General features: G+C 42.4%; 1 protein-coding gene across 1 annotated transcript in view; it reads left to right on the top strand.

Moving 5' to 3' along the window:
- Positions 1 to 7,226: 7,226 nt before the first annotated feature.
- Positions 7,227 to 18,252, top strand: part of GRIP1 (glutamate receptor interacting protein 1) — a 324,062-nt gene continuing 313,036 nt past the window's right edge. The window contains exon 1 of the mRNA XM_068998674.1: positions 7,227 to 7,402. Within this exon, the coding sequence (XP_068854775.1) occupies positions 7,348 to 7,402 (55 nt within the window). The 5' untranslated portion in view covers positions 7,227 to 7,347. The remainder of the gene's footprint in view (positions 7,403 to 18,252) is intronic.

The raw sequence follows: 18,252 nt of genomic DNA, 5'->3' as shown, positions 1-18,252 counted from the left end.
CCAGCTTCCCTTTATGTTTGCCAAGAGTTTGTACAACAGGCAGATGTTCTGTGAGATGCTGGAACCCGAACAGATTAACTCTTCAGTTTTCAGGGGGATTCAGGAGGGGTAGGATCATATCAGTGTGGAGCACAAGGGTGACAAGCAGTGTCTCCAGATCTTCCGTCCCTGGAGGCAGCTAGATTTCACGAGCTTGCCCTAGGCCACCAGAAATGGGACACTTCTGCCCTGCAGTGGAAACAGTTGCACCATAGAGGTGGTTACCCCTCATAGCTCTAGGTTCATGACTAGGTCAGCACTGGCCTGTCATTATTCCTGGGCTAGTGAGGATTCATGAGATAATCAATCATATGGCCTGTGTGTGGATAATGGGTATAACTAATGTGCCCGAAATAGCAGCTGGCTTTCTGATAATGGACTTCCCAAAGTGCGCTGAGTGTCATTAATAGTATTCATGGCTGCAGGTTGCTTGCCAGAAAAAGTAAGTAAATACATCCATCAGAATTCAACACAGACTAGCATCAAAATGAAATATGCAGGAAAGGTGCATGAAGAAAGTGTAAGTACCTCGGGAATTTGAGGGGCCAAACTGAGATTGTTTTGCATGGACTGTTCTCTAGTACTATGTCTTCTGGAGACACCAAGGTTAACCCTGACAGGCTGCTGAACAAGGAGCACAGGAGAGCTGAAAGCAAGACTGGTACCCTCTAAAGCCCTGTGCCCCTACCCAGGCAGCATGCTGAGAACAGGGAGGACCAGCAAAAGAAGACCAGGAAAAAGAGCTTTCTAAGTTTACCAGACAGGTTACCTGTCATCCTTACCTTTTTAAGGAAAGATTGTCAGTTATTTGTCTGCTTTCTCTCTCATTTTCCCTGTCTCTCTATGGAATCTGCCTTGGATCATGAAAGACTGAGGGAGAAAAAGGAAATATGTGAACTGTTCTCAAATCTGAAGCAAAATCCCATTTCACTACAGGCAGTTTCCTTGACAATAACAATTCCATTAGTCACAATGAAATCAGAAATCATTGTCCATAATGCCTGCAGTAGAAACACCATGAATGGAAGTTAACAGGGCCTGGATTTGTTTCCTCCAGGTCTTCTTCAGTCTTCTCCCTAAGCCATCCTCATCCCAGGGTACCTCACAGTCCATTCTTTTCTGCAGGCTGATCCTGAGCTTTTGACACCGTGAGTTGTTCCCAAAACTACATTCCTTTTCCGATGCAGGCTTTATCTCCTTTCTGTAAAAATCAGTTTGACCATGTTGATAACCTAGCATTAAAATGAAAGCCTATGCTGACCACAGAAATTAAGTATAATTGTGGAGCCTTCCTCCAGGCAAGTGGCAAAGCTCTGAGTGATGGGTATCATGGAGCTTGGTGCTCCTGAATAGGACTGTACAGAGGGTTGTGGTCAGCACCACCAAGTCCAGCTGGAGGTCAGCCATAGGTGGCACCCCACGGTCTGATACTGGGACCGGTACTGTTTAACATCTTTAATGTTAAACCTGCATGATGGGACAGAGTGCACCCTCAGCCTGTTTGCTGGTGGCACAATACTGCGAGGAGTGATGGATACACCACCTGGTTGTGCTCCATTCAGAGGGACCTTGACAGGCTGGAGAAATGGGCAAACAGGAATCTCATGAAGTTCAGCAGAGGGGAATGCAAAGTCTTGCATGTGGGAGGAGTAACCCCATGTACAGTTCTATTCTGGGGTCTGAGCAGCTGGGAAGCAGCTTGGTGGCAAAGTGCCTGTGGGTGCTGATGGCCACCAAGCTGAGCAGGAGGCAGCAATGTGCCCTGGTGGCCAGGAAGGCCAACAGCCTCCTGGGCTGCATCAGGCACAGCCCTGCCAGCCGGACAAGGGGGGTGATCCTTCCCCTCTGCCCATCCTGGTGAGACACACCTGGAGTGCCGGATCCAGTCCCGGGCTCCCCAGTGCAAGGGAGCCATGGACAGACTGGAGCAGGTCCAGGGGAGGGCCATGAAGGTGATTATGGGCTTGGAGCACCGGACATAGGGAGGGGGAAGGTAAGGGAGTTGGGGCTGTTCAGCCGGGAAAATAGAAGGCTCTGGGAGGGATTTCATCTGTGTGTATATACACCTGACTAGGGCAAGTAAAGATGATGGAGCCACACTCTTCTCAGTGGTATTCAGTCAAAGACCAAGAGAAAACAGACACAAACTGAAATACAGAAAATTTAGCTGAAGTATTAGAATAATCTTTTTTACTGTGAGGGTGGCAGAACACTACCAGAAATGGGAATGCCTGCAGATATTAGTATGTGAGAGTCATTAGAGGAGTTTTAGTATTGTCAGTAATTTGGGCACAGTGGCAACATGGATATATTGGCTAGGGCTTAAGCAACATCAAAAACCATCACGTTCTTTTCTGAATGTTCCTTTAAGTTCCTTTTGGAATGTTTTCCTTATATGTTTTAACTGCTTACTTATTGAGACATCTTTTGCAAAGATGAAAATTTTAAGTACTTTCAATTTTTTAAGTGTTTTTCTAGATAATGCTCTATTTTATTTATAATTCAATATCAGCACAAAAAGGCAGCAATAAGTCTGGGTATTTAATATTTGCATAATTTTCTTTTTTCGTTATATTGGTAATTGTGTAGCACTTTGCAGCTGATTTACACAACTCATTTTTGTGCAAACAAACCAGTTATAAGCACTAATTAGAGTATTTTATTTTAGCAGCACACAACCCCCAAAATTTTGACTTTGGGTGCGTATATCTCTTCAGAGCTTAAAGCCTGAGCACACAGGGAAATGGTGTCTCTTTGTCTTGGAGCAGGTTACAGAAAGAGGAGAAGGCAAGTAGGTAGTCCCAAGAAGTCTGTGGGATTTGTGTGTGTTTGGCACAAGGATGCTGTCATGACCAAGAATCTACATATCCTCTTCTGCTAACTCCGAGCTTGTTTGCTGTACTTCAAGGATCTGAGATAAAACCTTAAAAATGTTTTCTTTTACGGGAAATAGAGAAAATCTTCCTGCCTCCTTAAAACATCAGATGGCTAAACCCAAAGTCACACAGGTACATAACACAGGCAGCAAGTGGATTGCAGGTTCCTAAACACACAAACACAGTCCATAAAACTCCCACCTTCCCCTTTTCTTATTTGAAGGCTGTAGCCAACTTTCTTAGACTGATTGTGCTCATGTTTTGTCTGATTCCTAAATCCTTTTGGAACTGACAGACCAGGTAACTCGAGCTTTAACTTCCTGATGGGCTCATTTCCACAGGTAGGCTCAGACATCCTCCTCTTCTGCTGAAATCCCCCACTATGCCGATGTGAGAGATTCATGGGACCATAAACAGAGCAAGCCAAAGGGACCATGTCTCCTGCACTGCCCTAAGGTGGATATTCCCCACTGAGGCTGACAATGACTGGCTACCACTCTGTGGCAGGATGTCCAACTATTTTTTCTTAAGAAAAGTTGAAAATTGTGTCTAAAAAATAACCAGTTGTTGGTATACTCCTTATGTCTCATCTGTGAACTTTTTGACCTGATGTTCAGCAATGTGACAATAGCTTTCAAGATAAGGCACTTTTTTAATAAAAGGAAAATATAGAAAGAGAAAATAGAAGAGCAGTGGGCAGGGAAGATGCTGTATGGAGTGCATCCCTGGTCTGCCTAGTGCTCAGTTCTGGCAAGATTGGTATCAGTTTTTTAATGAAATCACATCACATTTTAATGTGACTCGCACACATTTATGTAACCCTTGGTAAGAATACAATAACACAGGCTCACATTGGTGACCAGTCCACCTAAAAGAATCAGAACCTACACAGCCAAATACTACAGAGCCATCAACAACAATGTGGTATGCTCAAGTATTTTTTATCAGAATGATATGGAAGTTCTGATCCAGAAACCTGTAGAAGTTGCAATATGTTAATATTATAAAAGTTATTTTAGGTAATTTTTGACTTTTATTTGCCAGAGAGATTTTCCTTGACACCTTCTAAAGATCCTTTTAGTCAAAAACATGTATGCAAACATGTCAGTCACTTAGGGAAAAAAAAAGATAAAAGTTTAGAAGATCTGAAAGCTGAGGCACCTCTCCTAACTTAGAGGTAATTCATGGTGCAAATCTCCAGTTACTGAGAAACATTGTAAGTCCTCCAACAACTGAACCCTCTGCCTGAACATCTGCGTATTTCTCCTACCTAGCTTTTAGGGAATGCATAAGAACAGGAAATTAAAAAAAAAAATCTCTTCTTTAGAATGCTCACAGAATAAAACTTTTCCTTGGGAATATAATACTTCTTTTGCTTTTGATTAATTCTAGGGTGTTATTGTACATGCTTCAGATGACCTGCATGCTGCAGTATCAAGTAAGAAGAAAGGGTGCTTCCTTGAAAATCAAGATTTGATTAATTTAAAATTCTCTGGGGAAAAAACTATAGACAGGAAAGAACTGCCAGGAAGTTTATAGCTACCTGTGTGATAGACTCACCATAAAATGCACATCTAAATCAGGTGACTGCTTTCTTTCATTAGTAGCATTGGGATATGCAGAAGCAGTTGTTCAGTGTAAAACAGCTCATGTGAGTAAGAGAAAGCAATTAAATTAACTTGAGCCAGGCACCCATGCAAGCTTCTCCTGTAGCAAAGAAATACGGAATTATTGAGTGCCATTGCCTTAAAGGATATATTTGTAAAGTAGTGCCATAAGACAGAGAGAAGCATGCATATTCCATTTAATGATGCAAATACTGTCAACTATTTAATATGTAGTATATTTGTTCCTGAGAAGCCAGTGATATTTAGAAAAAGTAGGACTTATCCCTCATTTTGAAACACATTTCTGGAGCAAATCCAAACCAGCAGCTGGGATTTTATGACTCCTGCAGGATCCTGAAAAATCCCATATTCAGTCCTAAGGAACTCTTACTCACATTCAAAGTGATGACACTATAAAAAATAGCTAGAAAATGGCTTATTGTGGACTGAAGAATAGGGCGATCTACTTCTTTATGCCTCTGACCTGCAATTTTGCAGAACTCCACTGCTGGCAAAAAAAATCAACTGGAGGATCAGAACTACAATGTTAAGGTTCAGTGTTTGTATTTTTATCATTCCTAATGGAAACACTAGGAGTAAAAGGTGGACATCAGAGGTAGTATGTAAGATTTAGGGCATGGATGACACACAATCATCTGAAGTTTTATTTCATTCCATAGCACTTGAAAGTCCAGGTGTCTTTTAAGAAATGACAGAGGTAAACGCCAAAGTAATTTTCTTTTTAAAGTAGCTATATTTCTATACACTTTACTGCCTTTAAACCTGTTCCTGGCTGTGTATTCTTCGGGAACTCTTGGGACAGTTTTCTGCACCTGATCCTTGTGTTGGTGCCTGCTGGGCTGAATAGCTGCAGAGTGTTTTCTCTCTCTGTTTTCTCTGCCTGAACACCCCAAAGGCATTGTGTGGAAGCTTTTCCCTGTGAGCAAAGAACCTAGCTGGAAATCTTTATTTTATAATGCTTAGAAATTCACATGCATACTCACATTTTTCTTTAGAAATACCAATAATACCCTGCCCCCAACCCCCACTATTTAAGTAAAAGGACTATGACAGGAAGGAGAATATTAGCATAAACATGTATCTTCTAAAAGAAAAGACACAAGATTGTGGTTCAAATATGCAGGAAATCTGAATTTATTGTCCCTGATAATAAAACAAAAATATCAATAGTCACATGATTCAAAGCTGACATAAACCCAGTCTGACACTTGTAACTTGGTAAAATGTTTTTGGTTTGTTCACAGCATGTTGCTGGATTTTCTTCCAGGTGAGGCATCACCTGTCCTCTCACAGGCTGCAAGAGTGTTGTCAACAAAAGGAACTCTTCATCATAAACTCCTAATTCAACAGAAATCCAGGATATGCCTACTCTGTTTGGATCCCTAGTACTGCTCAGTGATCCTGCAGCATTACTGATGACAGGACTGCAGCCCAAGTGCAATCAAGGAAAAGCCAGGAGCTGCAGCTTTCATCAATGGGATTTTAAACAACGGGTTTTCATGAGTACCAAGACACATTCTGTTTGACATGTTGGCACAAAGTCAACACAGAAGAATGCTGTGTCAGGAAACTGTCATGATATTTGCAACAGAAATTAAACCCTTCAAATTTTCCTCTGAATAAAGGGTTCACATGTAGTTGTTTGACTATATAAAAGGACATAATTTCTATAAATATGAGGATGTTACATACAATATAAAAATAATCACAACGTAATTGTTAGGCATGATGAAGCTCTTATAGGAGAGCACCCCCAGAAGTGCCTCAGAAAATTAAAAAGCTTCATCTTTATTACTATCATTATTTTCAGATGACATTCAAACCTACAACTTAGAATTTTTTTTTTTTTGTAAAAAATAAAAGGAATATTTAATCATCACCGCATTAGTCTCCTGTTAGGACACGGCTGTGTCAGAAGTGATTTTAGTCGTGATATTTAAGGCCTTTTAGTCAAACGGTCGTAAGGAACTGCCTGTGATACTGACAGAAATTTGACCTGTCACAGCCGGGTCCTGGACTCTTTATGGTGCAAATTCTGGTTTATTTCATCGGGGGCTGTCCGTGCCCTTCGTGAGAGCTTGCCTCTGTTTTAACTCCTTACAGCCCAGCCTTCGCACACCTGGGTGCAGAGAAACTGGCCAGTCAGGAATTGCGGAGGGAAAGGGACGAGCCCCTGCCAGTGCTGCGGGGCGAGGGACGGGAGGGACGGTCGCCACGCGGGGGCCGAAACTCAGACCCTTGCACCAGTGCGGAGTTTCACACTCCGCGGCCGCGAACACGAGTGCCACAGCCGCGCCCGCAGCCCCCGCCCCGCTCGCCGGCGGCGCGGGGCAGCTCCGCGGGGCAGCTCCGCGGCCCGGCCCGCACCTGGCGGGCGAGAGGCGGCGCGCCCGCCCGCCCCACCTGGTCCCGCCGTGCCCGAGCGGGGCCGCCCCGCGCTCTCCATTGTGCGGCCGCCGGCTCGGGCCACCTGCCGGCCGCGCCAGGGCCGGGGCCAGGCACCGCTCCGCGCCTCCTCTGCCTCCCACAATCCCCCCGCCCACCCACTCCGGTCTCCGGCTGAACCGGGGCGAGCCCGCGCGTTCCCTCCGTGCCTGCCTCCCTCCCGTCCCCCGGCTGGCGGAGCTCCGCCGCCTCCCATCCCCCGCCCTCTCTCTCTCCCTCCCACCGCGCGGCCGCCGCCCCTCCGCCGCTGCCCGCCGGAGCCGCCGACTTCCCCCTGAGCGCGGGTCGCCGCCGCCTCACCCTGCCATGAGCCGCCCCCCGTCGCCGCCGCAGCAACGCTGAGCGGGGAGTGCGAAGCCATGCCGGGCTGGAAGAAGAACATCCCCATCTGCCTGCAAGCCGAGCCGGAGCGAGGTGAGCGTGGAGCCCCGGGGGCGCCAGCCGCCCGCCGCGAGGGAAGGCAGGCGGGCGGGCCGGGGTCTGCGGCGCCGCCGGGTGCCCCCTCCGCAGCCCATGCCCGGGCACGGCGGCAGCCGCCCCGCGGTGGGACGGGCGGGCGGGCGGCCCCGCGCCTTCCATCTTGCTCCGCCGCCGCGGCAGGAGCGGGGGCTGCGGGGGGCGGCAGCCGCGCCGGGCCGGGCTGGGCCGGGGGGGACACACCGGGCCGGGCCCCGCCGCCTCCGCAGCAACTTCACTTTTCTCCGCGGTGCTGCCGCCCGCGCTGCCCCGGGCCGGGCTTCTACAGCCGGGGGGGCGTGAGCCGGGGGGGGGTGGGAAGGTAGATCCGAAGTGACTTCGCGAAACTTCCCTACGTGTGGCTCTGCCCCGGGCCGCTGCTGGACCTGTCCCGTCCCTCCCGGTGGGCACCGGCGAACCGGCAGCGATTGCGCCTCGGCGGCGAGCAGTGCCCGCAGGAGCTGCCCCGAGTCCCGCCAGCGGTCCCGGGATGGCCTCGGGTCCCCGAACCCCGCCATACGGGTCGGGGGTGTCGGAAGCGAGATGGTTTCTGGTCATTTTTAAGAATAAACAATCTATTTATTCTAATAAGAAGGTAACTTTGCCCCTTCCTCAGAGAGGGCTTCTGTCATGGGTGGGTGTTGTGTTCCTTGCTCCGTCTTCATCCTGTGAGTCAAAGACAAAAAAGCTGGGACACCATTTACTCTCAGGTATGCCCGTCGAATTATGTCTTTGATTTACAGGTTAGTTCCGTGGTAGCATGTCAAGTCCTGAGGCAGGACATTTGGGCTTGGCTGCTGCCGTGTTGGATAGCTGGCTGTCCTGCTAGGAACAGCAGTTCACCGTGTATTAAAAAGGAGGAGGTTCTGTTTGCTGTGTGGAAGAAGTCTGGTTCCCTTTCATTGGAGGTGGAGGTCGCTTGCAGAACTGCTGCCCTTCTTGTGATTAGTAAATCCCGTCCCTAATGGGAAGTTCATCACAAACATATGACATCATGAAAATAGTTGCTGAAATGAGCGCAAGGTATTTCAGCTGTGAGAAGCTAGCTTTTTAATCTTTACTCTTAGTAAATACATCATTACTAAAATCTATGGTCATATTTCTTTCTGTCACGAATCCATGTAGCAGAGAAATCACAGAAATAGGATGGATGACAGTTGTCAAAATATATCAGATGCTTTTACAGATGAGGGAACTTTAGAAAGGGTCTAATCTGGCTGTGTCAGAAACTGGAAAGATTTTCTCATTTCATTCTGCATAAAGGTGGTGTCATGAGCTGTAACATGCGGACTTGTCTTTATTCAGAGTAAACAATGGTGGTGGTTTTGCTGTGATGGGTTTAATGTCAGTTAGAACACTGATTTGTTAACAGTTCTTGTTCATTCCTATTTCTGTTTAGCCTCTTTCATATTCATTATGAAACCAAAGAGATTTATATGTTAATAGTCTTATCACTGATGCTTTTCTTTATTGTATTTCAATTATGTAAATAAAAAAAGCTCTACAGTGCCTAAAGTAAATTATTGCCCTCTGAAGTATGTTGCATTGTATAGTGCTTAAGTTTAGCTAGTAATTTAGCAGGATTCCAGTCACTGGAACTTTCCTGATTTAGACTTGTAAAAATATTAAATGGTCAAAATAGTTAATCAGTGTTGAATTTAGCAGTTCTTGAGTATGAAGAATAGATGAAATAAAGCTTTCAAGCTAGACAGAAAAACGGCCAGTGCAGTAATGAAATGAAGGTGCGTCTTTAGCTAATGTAGGAGTTTAGTGTGGCATTGAGTAAAAGGCAATTACAGATACAGTTAAATCCTGGTTCAAAGCCAGTTATGCTAACATCACCCTCTTCTGTTTCTAGAAAATATTTCCATTCAGTTACTCTGCAGAACATTTTATGTACATTGTGCTATCAGAAGACTTCTGTGAATGTAAATACTGTTATTTTAAACTAGCAGTGTGCTGATAGCTTTCTATGATTTAGATATGGAATAATACTGGATATGAAATATTTAGCAATATAAGTTGCATTTATGTCACATATACAAGTATGCCTTTATATAGGATATAAAATATCCATTTATCTGTCCCAAAACTTGTGTATATAGGATAAGAATACTCATACATAATATAAAAATAAGAAACATTTAAATGCGTGTCTATTTTCTTTGATTTTGTGTTCCTGTAATCTGATTGTTTTAATCAGTGTTTTGTTCCTGTGAGAGGATCTAGTCTTTATTCAACCGTGTGAACACCAGTAGGACTGACTAGTAGTAATTTTCCTGTACAACAACACAGACCTGCTAAGTTAATTTCATGCTGAAGTTTTTTGGTGGTGATCTCTTGTAAAACAAACTACGAAATGAAAAGGGTAAAGCAACCCATCCAAACCAGAAAAGTACCCTACAACCACAAATGAAACAAGATCTCAGAAAAGAAGTGAGTAGGTAAGTAATGCCAGTTTATCCTTGTGCATCCTACTGGCTTTCCCCTTCAGGGAATAATAAACCCTGCTGGGTTTATTATATCCACAGTCCATACCACCCTTCTCTGTCATAATAAACAGGTACTGTGCAGCCTTAATTTCAAGTCTAGTTGCAGCAGCAGATTTCAACTGGAAAAAGTCAGCTCTGGAAGTGCTGGGAAAGCTGGGAAGGCAAAGAATTCCCTGTGGTGAGCTATGAGTGGTTTGTACCGGGCTGTTTTTCCCCAGGCTTTTCCCCCTCAAATTTTACAGGCTTCCTTTTAGCTTTTTCTCGAGAGCTCTGCATCCTCTGCATGCACCTGTGGGGAGCTGATCGGGCCCTTAGGTCCTCAGCAGTGTGGAAGGAAGGAAGTTGTGGGCACTAGGATGTGAGGCTTGAGAGGTGGGTGGATTTGTCAGAGAGGGTGTGGGGGCTGTATCCTCCAGGCACTGCAGCATAGAAGGTTCACTGGGTCCTGATACTCTTTTCTCACTCCAAACCAATGCAGCATTGCTTTGGGGAGCACTTAAAGGCTGTTGTATTTCCCCTGATGCTCAGTTCATCTAGGGTTTCAGGAACTGGATGGCAGTGCTGCCACACTGCAGTACATGCCACAGCATGTTCCAGTGCAAGGAATCAACTTAAAAACTATCCAAGGAGCTGCTTTGTTTCGATGTGAGGAGCTCTTGGGATATTACAAACAGTGATAAACTTGTACAGACATACTGAGTTTGGTCCAGGTAGGGTTATTTTAGTGTATTGGTATCCTTGGTTGCCCCTTCCTTGCTTCAGAGCCCCCCTTCTATATTGAATATCTACTGCAAAAAGTCCTTACTGCAGCCTGTGATCGTTGTTCTTATGAGTCAGGTGCTGAAATGGAGGTTATCCAAAAACTCGATAAAATCAGAATTTTGCTAATGGAAATTGGCTGGTCTTACTGAAATGAAGTAGCAGAGACATGGTCAATGCTGTTGGCTCACCTTGGCAACAACTGATACTCTGAGTGAAGGAGAATAACCTGGGATAATGTTTCAAGCATCAGAGCGTGTGTTTGCATGTAGGGTTTAACATTTGTGAGAGTGCTTTGTGGTGGAGAAGATTCTCTTCTGAGGGGTGGCAATCAGTGGTATTTCAACAAGTATTTAGATGTCTTGACTGTGGAAATTATGTGGGATACTTACGTCAACTAAAAAAAATCATATTGTGCTGGTTTTCAGTGACTAAAACCATATTTAAAGTTGGAGAGCTGCTTTTTTGTGTGCACTGCAGCACAGTTCCTGGTGTTCTGCTGCCTGCTCTGTGATCGAACAGTACTCTGCAGAGTGAGTCTGTGCTGCTTCTGGCTTCCACTGCCACTATTATCACAAGAAGTCCTCTCCTTTAGAGGAAAGAAACTGTGTAGAGTAAAAGATTTTTAACATATACCTGATGCAGTATACCCTGTCATTTCAAAAATGACGTGAAGATGTACCAGTGTAAGACAATGTCTTTAAAATTCAGGGTGCACTTCCCTCCTCCCCAGTTTTCTGCCTAAGACATTAAATCAGATCTTGTTGTAAAACACCTAAAACACTTTCTGGGGTGACATCTTAGTAAATACTTTAAGAAGAAAAATGTTACTGGAATTAATTTTGTTCAATATTCCTTCCAGTCAAGTTAAATGGACGTGTTTTGTGGAACTCCTGTTTCAGCTTCATAGCTGATCAAGTTTGACAGGAGTACAGAAAATACTGTTTGTATATCTTGTAGACTCACTATGGGACTGCTTGAGATCCCTTAATGTACATGCATGTTAATTTTAGGAATGCATCTAAGTATGCTTTGATTTTATTTTTTAAGTACTATTCCTTCCACTGTTGTTTTGCCTCTGTTTAATAGACCAATTAGGTCAAGGAAGAAGGAAATACTGTATTTTTATTTTCTGCTTTTCACACTTCACAGGGAAATTAGGTGAACTTCAAGGAAACATTTTAAAGGAAACATTAGGAAATGTTTTAAACCCCAGGACTCAAGGATAAAAGAATATGCAGGTATTTTGTTAATCCTGCCTCAAATACAAAACTAGCTTGTTCTCATGGAAGATGTGCTGACAACAAGCATCTATCCCTGAGGTTACTGCTGTGTGAGCTTGTCTGCTCATCTTAAGCTGGAAGAGAATCCGTTTCTCAGATAAGGGAAAGCTATGTTAGTGAACTGAATCATGTTATTGTGGGTTAGCAGTTTGCATCTGATCAAATGAGGCCACTTTACAGTGGATATGCTTCATGCTCTTGCCAGGTACGTGTTAAAAATTGGCTTATTTTCAACTGAAGGCTGAAGGTGACTGTTCTTTGTATTCCAATCTCTCACCTAGTAAGGCAAGAGGAATATTTGTCTTCCTCAGCTTACGTGGATTCTTGCGAACTGAAGAGAGCTGCGGACCTAGGACTAGAAACCTTGTACAGAGGCTTTCTGTCTTTATCTGTTTTCTCATGTATGTCACATGCCTTCTGAGAAGTTAAAGTATAACCTGGATGGCAGAGAACTTTTGTGAGGAGAGGATGTACTCACAGTGGCAACCTTAGGAATCAGAACTGAGTGTTGGGGGTAAACATATGGAGAGAGATGCTTGGAAGATCATCTTTTGCCCCAGGGAAGGCATTGCCTAGACTTAGTCTGGAGTGCAGGTAGATATCTAATACATGAGCAGTTGGGACCTTTGGTCAGTTGTGATATGCAAAGTACACTGTAGTTGCTTACATTTAAGGTGAAGAAATGGAAGGAAATGTCAGTTTCTCAGCTTCTGACACAAGAAGCTAGCTTGACTAGCTTCTTTCCCCTCCTCCAGTAGCATCTGAAGCTACCACTAAATCTCAGATTAGAAAACACTAATACTGGGAGATCGATTAATAACAAAATACTGATTACATGCTTATACTTCCTTTTGGGACTTTTGCCTCTTTTCACCTCAGTCTTGACTGAATTGTGTCTTCGGCACTTGGTCTTTCTCCATTTGCTAAACTGAGTGTTGGTGAAGACTATTTGCCAGGTGGGATAAGATAACACTAGAGCTGGTTATCAGCAGCATGTAAAGGACACAGACACGTTGTGTCAGTTTTTTCATTCTTTTTTTAAAAACCAGCTGGGATAGGGAGAATTCTGACACAGGGATGGAAAAGAGGCAACAGTTGCTCACTAGTGCCCTTTTAGCATGAAAGGAACTGAGAGCAGGCAAAAATCATCTACACCTTTTGTGATCGGCATAGCCAAGTTAACAGCATTTTATGACCTGTGGTATTAAAAGAGTTTGTTAAATCTTGTGGGATCTTCATGAAGGTATGGTCTTCACTGATAGCAGAGGGATGATCGTCTCCGGTATCTGGGTCATAACCAAGGTTTTTTCCCCTCATATAGAAAGAAAATGTGAGATAACTGCAAATAAATGATTTCTATTTTTTGCAGAGGCAAAAGCAGTTTTTGTTCATGTTTGTCAGTAATGCAGTCAGATTTTTCAGCAGTGAGTGAATGGCAGCAAACACTCTAACTTGCCTCAAAGAACAGCAACACGTAGAATTTGAAGCAGTAACAGTATTTGCCACTGACAGGCATCATTGTTTTTTTGTGGATATCTGGGAGCTATAAAGGGTGTAAATTCTAAACAACAAGTTTTTGACCAGAGTATCTTGCACCCTGAAACATTAGAGACACACATAACTGGAAATAGAGAAGCTTCTGTGTTAGATCCTTCAGCAATTTACATGTGGACAACTTCTCTTGAATGTCAGTGCATACTTACATCCCTACTATGGGTTGTTTTTTCTGTTATTTAAGATTATCTGAGCTGCCACAGCTCAAGGTTCTCCCTGAAGAGCTTTGAAGACCATGTTGCTCTCCAGTGGTTGCAGGAGGTAAGGCTTGATGCTGCATCTTCTCCCCACTGCTTGTATCTGAGCCTTCTTTAGTCATGCTAATGCTTTTGAAAAAAGATGCACTGAGTCAGCAGGTATCTGTGAGGGTCTAATGATTATGGCTGTAAAACTCTGACGTGTTTGAGTGTTTTACCTAAGCGTTTTGGATTTATGCATATTGAAATGTCAAGAGTACCATCCATCCTGACTTATGCAAAAACAGACTAATAAGATGTATCAGCATCCTATGTGGATGGGGACAGGGTGATCACCTGCTCAGCATTTCATTTGAGCAAGATGAGTGTGAGACCCTGCAAAATTCAGGATAAAATAATAACATTTATGTCAGATACAATCTGTCAGATTATGTCAGATACAATAATAACATGATGTCAGATAATCTTGATTACTGTATCTCTCTACTGTGTTTTTGGTTTTTTTTTCCCCCGTTCCTCTTTCTGCTGGCACAAAGTGTGCTGGGTGGCTGGGGAACACAAACTCACAAACTCTTCTGGTGTGTCTTGTGGTGGTAGGAGGTGGCCAGCTTTTTTATGATTCTGAATGATGTTGATGGTCTAATGTCTGGGATTTTTTCAAAGTCATTTTCAGTGCAAGTTCTGTGTTTCACTGATTCTGCATCACTGATTAGAAGCAGTGTTCTTTTGCTTACTATTGAAATAGTTTAACAAGGACATATGAATGGAAAAGACAGGTAAGCAGGGGGTGACGCTTTTGGTACCGATATGTATTCGTCAAGGAATTTTGTTGTCTTCTCTCTTTGGAAATCACCACAGGAATTGAGAATGCCTGGCATGACTGACTCAATCGCCGTCTTTTTTGTGCCTTGTTTAATTTCTTGTTATCAGTAAAAATCACCACTGAGAAGATTCTGCTACTGTGAAGGAAAACTGTGGAGAGTAGTTCAAGAATTTTACTATCTTCTTTACACACTGGAATCTCACAGACATTTAGGGTGTTCCACAGTTCAAATCTTCTCTCAAAATAAGAGAAATTATTCTCTGAAATATAAGGATAGAAATGTAATGATGAGAGTTAAGAGTAACTGTCAGTGAAACTTACCAGATCTTTTTTTAACCAGTGGGGTGAGACTGAACTTTTAACACCATTGTTTTATGGGCTTTCATATTGTGTAACTGAATATAAACTTCTCATTATTAACAGACAGTATTTTGAATGTCATAAAATATTGCTGGAATGTGTCTTCTCAGTAACTGCCTTTCCTAGGAAGATGGGCCCTATTCAAAATACTTACTTTTGTTTACTAAGTCATGCTATGTAGTTAGCACTTAGTGTTTGCTTCCCTGAAGCAGTTTCCCAGTAGATGAATGTACAGTGAGACATGGTCTCTCTGTCCCACACTGCCATGTGCAAATTAAAACCAACACATTTACATTTAATCAACAAAATGAAGAAGAACGTATTGGTGGCTGGTGTGTAAGTGAACCAGATCTTGTTTTGTTTCTGTGGATATCAGTTAGCAACACAGAAGTAATGCCAGCTTTTCTGCAATTGCCTGTCATGGAGACAGGTGTTCTGCAGTCCAACACTTGTTTGTCAGTTTAGCTTCTTCTACAGTGGGACAGTATTCATGAGAACAACTTTTGTAGGCAAAAAAAAAAAAAAAAAGAACAATAGCTGCCACTTTTGGGGGGCTATAATAACAGCTAACATGACACCAAATGTAGCAGCCAAAAGTATCTGTGTGATAAATATGTTATGCATAGGCAGGAAGAAACAAGGTTATGTAAAATTGTTATCAGAATAGAAATAACAGACCTGTGGACTATTTGAATTATATTATTCTTTTTTTATTTGGATTATTGTTGCTGTGGACCAGATACTAAGTCCTTTGTATTTCTGTTGCAAAGAACAGCTTCCCCTGTTTCTGTCTTTCACCATGATTACCAGCTCCCCTTTCCTAAAGGTGAGGAATGACATGGTGCTGACCAGTGCTGCCTCTCACCTGAGAAGGTTTTTAGCATCTGAGCAAAGCCAGGACGGTTCCAACAAGTGAGTTGTATCAAGCTCCCTGCTATGCTTTCTCAAAATCTTTTCAAAGCATTGGTAACTGGCAGGATTTTGTTGTCACTTGTTACCCATGCTCTTCACGACAGGGTTGAGACCTGAGTGTGAGAGGAGGCAGTCATGGAATAAACATATTGTTTTACTACTCTGACAAAAATTTAATCTCAGTGGCATTTTCGGTGAAGTATTTAGTTGTTTTTGTGTTCGGAATGGTTTATTTACACAACGGCTGGGCAGGAAGTAGAGTGGTAGTCACAGAGCAAATACTCTGGGGAGTAAAATTCACTGCCTGGTAAATGAATGCAGCTCTGCTAGATTCTGAAGGTTAATTCACTTGTGACAGCAAATTTACTGAGCTCTTGTACCTGTTAGTGGAAGCCGTTTCTTAGTCCAGGGTCTCTTCTGAAAAGTCAGAGAAGATTGTTGCCAAAAATTCATTGCCTCCTTCATGTATATCTACCAGTTTTATTCTTCTATATTTTTACATTTTCTGGATCATGTTTGTAAATGCCACAATGTTTTTGAATGCAGTGAGAAATTCTGAGCCTGAGCATTTTCTAAATACCTTATGTATTTGATAAAGCTTCCAATTTTTGGGGGAATATAGCTGTAATTTACTTTGACCTTTTTTTTTTTTCTAATACTAAACTTCCCCAAACCAAATGGTATGCCTAAGATGTGGGCTTTAAATTAACTGTGTTGTTAAAGATTCTATGTGCATCATGATTTGAAGGACTGAAGAAATGTCTCCTCTCTTACAGAAATGTGTTTTGAAATTACAAATTGTAGTCCTTTTAACTTCACCTCTTACTAGGACTGTTTGCAAAATGTGCGGGAGCCAGATAAACCTGCAGAATTTGCATGTCAAAAGTGAAGCAGTTGATCAAATGCTTTCAGCTGGGGTGTGGGTAGCTCTATGAGAGGAGAGAGAATGAAATGGATAATACGTAAGGATAATTCAGTAGCTTTATACTCGTAGCTCTTGTGAGTCAATAACAATTTGGGAATGTTAGTAGCAGCAAAAACGTTGGGCCTCAAGCACAAAGTGTTAAAACATGGCTGATGTTTTTTGTGTTTTCATGTTTACTTATTGAGAAAACACATCTTGTGACTTAAGTTTCAAGAGAAACTTTATCTTGAATATTATAGGGCTTTAGTATTCCCAAGCTTTCCTGTCGTTACAGCCACTGACAAAAATGATGCTATAACTCGGGCTTTTCTTATGCTCTCTCTTATTTCCTGTGTCTTTCTTGAGTGCACTAATCCTAAAGTTTTTGAAGTTTCCTGTCTGCCTAGGGTATTTCTTTCACATGTCCACAGGTTTAGGCATGCACTGGTATTTGTATTTGTATTTGTTTAAAAAACAAAAAAATCAAGACTACTAAATGTTGCAGTAGTTCCTCATTCTGCTTAGGCACATTTCAGATACATTCACTGCTATTTGTTTAAATATTTAGTGTGAACTGATTCTTGCTTTTCAGAATACTTTAATATGAAAAGGGCTTTAATTTGCAGATAACTTACCCTCTGCCATTAAAGATATTTTCAAACCAAAGAAAAAGAAGATTCACCTGCTGGCTCTGTATTCTATTTTCTGCTTTTGTCAAAGATCAGGGTAGTAGGTAAGTAGTGCCTTAAGCCATGTTCCTGTACATACGTTTCTTTTTCATAAAGTGATTGAAGTAATTTAAAAAAACACAACCTCTAACAATATTACGATGTTTTCCTCAGGTTTAAATATAGGAAGCATCCTTGTAGGTGAGTTATGGAGTCCCCTGTCATCTGAAAAACTAGTCTTGAATATTTTTTCTTTGCCAGCTTATAATAAACATCCAGCTAGTTTTGACATTGTCCTTTTCCTCCTTTTCCATCACTCTTTTTTTTTCCTTCTGATCTTATCAGGGTTGGTGGTATTTTTTCTCTGACCTGTTTTTGTAACCAGGCATATTTAGTTCCTCGTTAACTGCAAAGAAAGAAGTCAGCACAAAAATTCGAAATAACTTGATTGGCCTGTTCATTAAACTGAACAACTTTCTGGTGTTTAGGCTTATAGTCTGAAGAAAAGTATTGAAAAGTAGCCTTTAACTGACTTGTTTCAAGTGTTGCTTATTATTTCCTTAGTGGTAGTTGCCTGAAATAATTACATAAAGTGTCTTTTAAAATTTGTATGGTTTTGCATTCAGTTATTAAAATTAAAATTCAGTTTGTTTATGTGAAACTTCTAAATGTTCTAATTGACAAAACTGGGATTTTGTGCACGTGAATGCATTGTAAATTTTTGGGAAGCTGATGCTCAATTATAGAGTCCACATAACTGAGATACTCAGGGTTGTAGTTACACACATTTAAGGGTTTGCAAGGTTAAAAGTAAGCGTTTTCATGATATTTCAGAATATACCTTTTGTGTTATGCC

This window comes from Aphelocoma coerulescens, chromosome 1A, assembly GCF_041296385.1.
Source record: "Aphelocoma coerulescens isolate FSJ_1873_10779 chromosome 1A, UR_Acoe_1.0, whole genome shotgun sequence".
NCBI classification, from domain to species: domain Eukaryota; kingdom Metazoa; phylum Chordata; class Aves; order Passeriformes; family Corvidae; genus Aphelocoma; species Aphelocoma coerulescens.
The sequence above is the reverse complement of the archived record's forward strand: the minus strand, read 5'-3'. Positions and strand labels throughout refer to the sequence as shown.